Raw genomic sequence first — 8,714 nt, 5'->3', positions numbered from 1 at the left:
GTAACTTTTAAAGAACACACTTCTTTAAGTTTCAAATCCATAATTAATTTCCAGATCTTTCTGACTAATGCATCCATTGACTGAATTATTAAGCTATGTTTTCTGGATTTTATAAGCAATTATCATCACTTATACAAATATAATGACCTTTACTAACTTTGACATCTATAAGATCTTTCTGGAAGTTTGAACCAACAGTGTTCTTCCATAAATGTCCTATATTTGTTTATCATTTTGTGAATTCAGACCTTAGTCACTAAATCAATTATCAATTAGGTTTGTAAAATAAATATTTTTTAGTCTTTTTCTATTGTTTTATTTTTAATATTATTTAGGTTATGTTTAGTTTGTCACATAATATTTTTCAATATATGAAGTAGTACCTCAACTTTTAAAGTTTTCTAAGAATTCCTCAACCATTCAAAATAAAGAGCATTTGGTACCCTTTTTAGTAAATAAATGTCACCATATACTATAATTTAGTACAGGAAATGCCAACTTTATCCTCATCTTTAAAGTACTTCATCTATAACCAGTGTTGGATTTCAAAATAATCAAAATTATGGTTGAATCTCTGTTGTATTACAAAATATTTTCATTTTAATACAAGCACTGTAATGCTGTTAAAATATTTCTGTGGAATCTAACTTAATAAGGATATTATTAGTCATGAACTTCTTTATTATTCCCTGATTTATTGCTTTTCATTGTTTAACCAATAATATATTGTCAAATATAAAATATCTTTTTTTTAAAAAGTGTTCTATCATGAAATCCTTGTTTGAAGTTCCAAGGAATTTAGAACCAGGCTTTAAGTTTGTTCAGCTGCAAAGTGAACACTAAGCTCTTTGCCCCGCCCCATGTTATTGCAGTAGGATTCTTGTCTTATATACACCACTCATTCCTCAGTTCACTTAGAGCACAGTCCTTGACATCACTCAGCTTCAGAGATGAATAACCAAGGAGTAATCTATGCAGAACTGAAGGGAGTCAAGAACTCAAAGAGACAGCGAATAAAACCTAAGGGCTCTAAAGGTTCCATTTCAATAGCTCCTCAGGAATTAACATATGCTGAATTAAATCTTCAAAATGCTTCTCAGAATCTTCAAGGGAATGAGGAGAACTACCACTTCAAAGGTAAAACATTACCAGTCACTAGGTGGAACTGTTCCAGGATATGCAGTTGGGGTGCAAAAGGGTGGAGAAGGAGTAGGGGATAAGTCACATATTTTTCATTTTGAGGAAGAGAGCTTAAAGTTGGGTATGGTATTTAATGTGAAATCAGAGAACTACTTTCATTCTGGCATTGCTGAAATTTGTAGTCTTTAATCAACAACTAATGCAGCATTATATTTGCTGAAAATGCAATGGTATATTTTGAGAGAATATATATTTCTACATGGTATATTTCTACAGTTGTAGAAATTGAGTTTGGGGTCCAAGTTTATATACATAACTCTCTGTTTACATGGGTTCTAGTGTAGGCTGCTGTCTATGGGGTTGCACAGAGTCGGACACGACTGAAGCAACTTAGCAGCAACAGCAGTGTTATGTCTACTCTAAACAATTGCTCCCATCACTCCTTTCTCAGTAGTTCCTTTTCTCTCCCTGCAGGTTCACCATCACCTCCAGAGAAGCTCATTGCTGGGATCCTCGGAATCATCTGCCTTGTCCTGATGTCCACTGTGGTAACAATGATCGTTATTACTCCCTGTAAGTACATTTTTTAAAAACTGTAAGGGAACTTTTCACTTTAATAATGGTCAGTCTTCTAAACATGTCATAATATTATAGAATGTGCCTATCATTAAAAAATATGCATTTAGACTAAATGTGGAATGGTAATTCTGAATCTGTCAAAAATATACAACACAGAATATTTACAGAGGGTACATATTTGTATATTCTAATTTCATAACTCAAAAACATGTATTAGGAGATTGAAATAACTTATTGATAAACATAAATTAATTCTTAATTGATTAAAACAAATACTGTAAGAGGTGGTGGCATCTGTTACTTTTGGTTTTTGAAATATTTTTTTTCCACCAAATCTTCATTGCTTAATTAATTTTTCTAGGTAAAATCAGTTTTATTTTAGATTACTCTAATCATAAATAATAAACCAAATTTTAAACTCAGAAACTAAAATCATTATGATTTATTTAGAGCAATATTAACTTTTGTAATGATTAATTTTGTAGCTACTCTAAAGCAGGAACAGAATAACTCCTCTCGGATAACAAGGCTCCAGAAAGGTACATAATGATTTTAAAGCTCTGGCATACATACAGTTGGTATTTTGTCTCTGTCTTAGGCTAATGAAAATAAGAATAGATTATGGGGTAGAACATAAATTGGAAAATAGAGCAACAAATATTTATAAGTAATGATTATAGGAGAATGCTTCTGCCTATACAACAATATGATCAATATGAACAATGCAATTGTTGAAAACTGGTTCTAATTTCCTTCTGCTATAAAATGATAAGAGACAAATAAGTTTATTATTCTAAAGCAGAGGTTTCATTTCTTGATTTTCAGCATGTGTAAAGAGTGGGTATTTCTTTGTCCTTGCTTTATATGGAGACATAAATTGGGTTATGAGAGACTAACCCTTTCTGTGAATGTATGTGTTGGTTTGTTTAATATGTACCAACCTTGAGGATGCATAGATACATTGTCTAAACACGTATATACATATATATATATGTTTATATCTATGCATATATGTTGGAGAAGGCAATGGCAACTCAGTCCAGTACTCTTGCCTGGAAAATACCATGGATGGAGGAGCCTGGTAGGCTGCAGTCCATGGGGTCACTAGGAGTCGGACATGACTGAACGACTTCACTTTCACATTTCACTTTCATGCATTGGAGAAAGAAATGGCAACCCACTCCAGTATTCTTACTTGGAGAATCCCAGGGACATGGGAGCCTGTTGGGTTGCCATCAATAGGGTCGCAGAGTCGGACACGACTGAAGTGACTTAGCAGCAGCAGCAGCATGCATATATGTAAATTGACTTTTATTTTCTAAAATTCAATATTTTTTGGCTAGTAATTCACAATCTTTCTTCAGAATGCCATTGTGGTCATTCAAAAGACTGGTTTACATATTCCCACAACTGCTATTGTATTATTTTTGAAGAAAAAACGTGGAATGGGAGTTTGACAGCCTGTGCTTCTAGGAACTCTACTCTGCTTTATATAGATAATGAAGAGGAACTGGTAAGATATCAAATGTTTCCAACATTTTGTTAAAGGCTTGATTCAGTCAGTGTTATATTTGTTGGAATTCACTTGTATTTTTGTATGTATTTGTAGTTTGTTTAAGGCCTGTTATTTTACTAAATAATGAAATACAACCTTATGATACTTTATTAATATTTATCCTATGAATTCATGCTTGATTATTTCCATTCTTGCTTTTCACTGAAAACCACACTGCTACAAGTGCTATTATATTCTAAGATAAACTGTGCTATTTAATTTTAATATATATCAAGGAAAGTATACATATCATACATTTTCATATAGATCACAAAATAAATAGAACCATGTAATTACACATCAGATCATGGATTAGAAGTTTCAACTTTCCAGCACCCATCCTTTGTAACTTGTCATCACTTATGTGTCCTCCTTATTTACCCACTGTCGTGACATTTGATGTTATATAATCTCTTTGCATGTTTTTGCTCTTCGTGTACATAGAATCAAACAGTATGCATTTTTCTTTCAGTCTCCGCACACTCCCATGTACTGGTTTTGCAATTCATCCATATTCTTGCATTTACATGGTGTTTGTTAATGTCTATTATTCATTATGTAAATATAACATTTAAAATCCATTCTATCCAGTGTCTCTGAATGGAGATGGAGTTTTATGCCGTCAGGGAAAAGAGGCTTCCTGGGTTCAGTGCTTTTAGATATGAGACCCTCTTTCCTGGCCCCACCTCCATCTCAGCCTCCCAACTTTAGTTCTCTTTGTGGAAGCAGGAGGAGAACTTCCTCTAACTGCTCCTTGTTAGCAGGTGTCCTGATGGGCACTTTATAAGGCTCACATGGCATTGTCGACAGGATTCCCCTCAACACACTGAAAGAATGGAATGGCTTATCTGTGCCCCCTCCTACAGCTAGGCTGGTAAGTCATTTAGCAGGTCTAGGTCATTTTCTTCTTTGGGGGAAGATATAAGATGCCCCTAATTGTTGTTCCCTAACCTCTCACCTTGTTCTCTCATCCTGGAGAAGTGATGAGAGATTACAGAAGAGTCAAGCTGCTGTTAAGTCTCCAACCACATCACCCTTCTCTTTCCACCTTTCAGAGTTCTCCATTCTTGTGTCTTTCATTAGTTCCCATGTTTACAGTTGTACTTAGCAGGGAGGAGCAGAGAGAAATGAGTCTCTGACCCTTTGTCTTGTCCACTGGATTCCAGCAATACAGAAAAAAGATTGATTTGGGGTTCATCTAGGCAAAGAATGGTGTGGATCCCGGAAAATCAAAACTTTATCTTTCATGTCACTTATTTTCTCAATTTCAACCCCTTAATTTCCTTCTAACGCTGAAACTCAGAAAAATAGTAGTGAAATCCAGTGATATAATCACAGTATCTAGAAAAACAAATGTCACAGAATCTGAAAACATTTAAACCCTTGCTATGTTTAATTTGACATCATGGGTAGCAATTAAACTGCATGAATCAGACTTCTACTTATTAACATGAGAAAAGCAATGAAATTGACAAACATAAATGTTTGAGTTTATTTTTAATCACAAGTACTGACATTTGTTAATGCTTTGACAAATATTAAAACTTTCAACTTTGTATTTTTAGTGTTAGATTAGATTCTAACACTCATCTTGTTCAGAAAACTCAAGGTCCTATGAAAGAGCACACTATTTGCATTTTAAGAATTAATAAATTCTTTCATAGTGATTAAATGAAAATACTTTTGTGTAGACATTTCTGAAGTCCCTATCAATTATGTCATGGATTCCAGTCTTTCGTGAAGGCCGTGGTCATCCGTGGATGTGGCAAAATGGCTCAACTTGCAAACTACAGTAAGTTTTTAAAAACAATACTATATAGAGGAGGAACATATTAAAAATATGTATTTTAAGAATATTATTAAAACATTTGTTTTGGTTGAATTACACAATGATGAAGGAAGATGTTGAAAGTTAATAAAATGTTGATAGAACTATTAGAAAATGGGATACTCAGTATTCCATTTTCCTAATAACAAACTCTGCCTGAAATTATGTTAAAAACACCATTACCCACTTTCAAAATATCTTTTTTATTACTGTTATACAGAAATTTTATAACTTCATGAGCTGTCCTCATATATCATAACAGAATTATGCAATGCTTTCCATTACAGGGTATTAGACGTCTTACCTGAGAAAGGAAACTGTGCAGTGCTATCCTCGGGGGACATAAAGTCAGATGACTGTGAATTCCCAAATTTTTATACTTGCAAGCACAAGCTTGAGAATTAAAAAGTAAGTTTGGCTGCTGTTGGGTAACTTCATCTCTTATGAAATGGAAATAATAGTATGATTGCATAAACTTCAAAATGCATTATATTCTTTTTTCTAATAATGGAAGTTTAAAAAAAAAAAAACAACTATTGAAATTTAATATGCACACCAGAAAGTACGGATATCATTCCTTTTGTGTCTGACTTTTTCGCTCAATAATACATTTATGGCAATCAAACTTTCTAAAGGATCACATGGTATATAGGATCATTTACATGAAATACCAAAAATAAGAAAAGAGAGACCAGAAGCAGATTAGTGATGACCAAGAGCTGTGGGGAGGTGGGGATAGAAAATGACTGCTAGCTGAACAGTGATGAATACTTTCTAGATTTTGATGGTGGCAAAGGTCGCAAATTGGAAATGTACATAAAATAACTGATTATACACTTTAAATGGATGAATTTTATGCTATGTAAATCACATCTCAATAAAGCTATTTTAAAAAACTGCTTGGAACTGCATTTAATCTTTAAAGTAAATTGTAAAGAGAGTAATCTTTGCAATATTGATTCTTCCAATCAGTACCATGCTTTATCCTTCCAATAATTTAGGTTTTCTCTTAATTTCTTTCTATTTTATTTATTTAATTATTTTTGGCCACTCCAGGTGGCAGGTGGAATCTTAGTTTCCAAGCCAGGAATCCAACCTGCACCCCCCACGCTGGGGAGCACAGAGTCCCATCCACTGACTGTCAAGGAAATCCGCTTAGCATGTTTTACATTTTTCAATATTGAAATCTTAGAGAAATATGGATATTTCATATCCATGCTTTTGTAAATGTCATCGTTGCTTTTTAAATTTTTGGTAATTTTTGCTCCTGCAGCAGAAATAAACAAACAAAGAAAAAGGTTTACAGGCTGATCTTATGTCCAATGACCTCTCTGATTTTATGTATTAATTCTATTGTTTCAAATTTACATTCTTCTGGATTTTTAAAATAAAAACAGATATTGCAACTATAAATAATCATGTTTTATTTCTTCTCTCCAGGTACAATTGCTTTGTTTTTTTCTTGACTTATTTTTACACTGCAAGCTTTTATCTTCAATGTCAAATAGAAGGTACTGTAAAGGTCCTTTATGTATCATTCCTATATTATGGGAATATATTTCAATACTTTATCTTCAAGTATGAGGTTTAAGGATTTTTTGATCATACTTTTTTACTATGAAAGCAATTCCATATTATTTATTTTTTCTTATAAATTTTGTAACCAATCAGTAGTGTTTCAGTTTTATTTTTTCTTCAATAGAATGAGAAATTTTTAAAAAAATAATGCTTATGTATGGCAAAAACTACCACAATATTGTAATTAGCCTCCAATTAAAATAAATAAATTAATTTAAAAAATAAAGTTTTTCCTCCAAATGTTCCTATTTACTTCAAATATTAACCAGTCAAACATTGCTGAAATGAAACCACAATGATCATTCTGTATTTTCTTTCTCTTAAAATCAGTGCATATGTCATACTTAGATTAAAATATTTTCTTCATCAATTTTCACAAAGAGACAGGACTGAGTTCCTTAATATTATGTAAGCTGGCAAGTTTTGTTCTCAAGGCTCTATTGGGAAGCGTTCCTTTTTTTTTTTTTTTATCTTACCTGGAGACTTTGTGAAAGACCTGGTATAATTTTAAGTGTTATTATTCACTGCTGCTATCATTAGAGTTTCTAGAACTTTTTTTGTAGGAACTTTATGCAATGAATGCCATATCTTTAGCACATATTAAGTTTATTCAGGATCCAAGTTGTACTGCATTTGGTAAATTGCATTTTTTAGGCATTTCATATAGATAGTAGAATATATTCATAGTATGGTTTTCTTATCTATTTAACATCTATAAAAACAGTAATGCTGTTGTCATATTTATTATAGATGTAAAAGATTTATGTCTTCTCATTTTTTCTTTAAACGTCTTTTATCAATTATACTGCCTTTCAAATGAAAATGACATTGACCATTTTATTCCTTTCTAATATACTTGCTTTCTTTGTCATGATTTTGCATCATTTATTTTCCTTTTACTTCTTTATTTGGACTATGCTAAGTCACCTCAGTCGTGTCCGACTCTGCGACCCCAGAGACGGCAGCCCAACAGGTTCCCCCATCCCTGGAAATCTCCAGGCAAGAGCACTGGATTGGGTTGCCGTTTCCTTCTCCAATGCATGAAAGTGAAGTCGCTCAGTCAGGTCCGACTCTTAGCGACCCCATGGACTGCAGCCTACCAGGCTCCTCCATCCATGGGATTTTCCAGGCAAGAGTACTGGAGTGGGATGTCATTGCCTTCTCCTATTTGGACTATACTTGAATTTAATTTCACCCAGATTGCTTTTTAAGTTTTAGTTTCTAGTGGCACCTCCTCAAATTTATTCTTTCTTATTTGTTTGTTTGCAATGTATGCATTTAAGGCAATTGATATTTCACAAGGCAGATTTTACTATTGCATTTTCCTTCAAAATCATATAAAAATTGAGAACTTTGTGGATTTTTCTTTGGTTCATATGTTATTTACAAATGTGTAATTGAAATTAAAACTAGATAAAGGTTTTCACACTTTTGGTTATTACCTTCTAGCTTAGATTGTAAAGAATTTTCTATGAATCTGGAAGCAATCTATATCTCTATTATATGCTGCTGGTGTGAATGAGGAGGAAATCTTAAATTTTTATTTTTTTATAATAAATTAAAAATTAAATTTGAATACTCACATTTCAAGTGTCCATCTGCCAAACTTGACTTATGGCTGTTATAGTGACACTACAGTTCTATATACTTCATATTAATGTAATCAGGATTATGAATATACAGTGAATTTTTGGAAAATTTGAGTGTAATTAAAAGTGTGAGTGTTCTATACGAGTATATAAGTGTGTGTGTGCACAAATATTTTGGTTAATTGTCTAGTTTAGATCTATCTATAGCCTTACTGGTATATCTGCTTGCCAGATGAGCAGTGAGAAGTAATTATTTAAATCTCCATTTATGATTATTTAACCTACATACTTTTCTCAAATCTTTGTTGAACTTGTACTATTAAGTACATGCAGTTTTTTTGTAATTGCTAATGGCTTGGATCCTCAGTATATTGTTATGAAACACTTCATCTTTTCTAACAAGATTCTTCCCTCGTATTGTGACAGCACATTAACTTTATTAGTT

At 32.8% G+C, this 8,714-nt stretch overlaps 1 protein-coding gene across 1 annotated transcript; it reads left to right on the top strand.

Moving 5' to 3' along the window:
- Nucleotides 1–759: 759 nt before the first annotated feature.
- On the top strand, nucleotides 760–6,787 carry LOC105002140 (NKG2-A/NKG2-B type II integral membrane protein-like). Its single transcript, XM_010858653.1, has 7 exons — nucleotides 760–1,137; nucleotides 1,615–1,713; nucleotides 2,205–2,258; nucleotides 3,084–3,232; nucleotides 4,966–5,066; nucleotides 5,390–5,510; nucleotides 6,543–6,787. The coding sequence occupies exons 1-6, from the start codon at nucleotides 951–953 to the stop codon at nucleotides 5,505–5,507; spliced, it is 708 nt and encodes a 235-aa protein (XP_010856955.1). The 5' UTR covers nucleotides 760–950; the 3' UTR covers nucleotides 5,508–5,510; nucleotides 6,543–6,787.
- The last annotated feature ends 1,927 nt before the right edge of the window (nucleotides 6,788–8,714 follow it).

The sequence above is a fragment of the Bison bison genome, unplaced genomic scaffold, assembly GCF_000754665.1.
Source record: "Bison bison bison isolate TAMUID 2011002044 unplaced genomic scaffold, Bison_UMD1.0 scf7180017864390, whole genome shotgun sequence".
Taxonomy (NCBI): Eukaryota; Metazoa; Chordata; class Mammalia; order Artiodactyla; family Bovidae; genus Bison; species Bison bison.
Note: the sequence above shows the minus strand (reverse complement) of the source record. Positions and strands in the feature narration are given on the sequence as shown.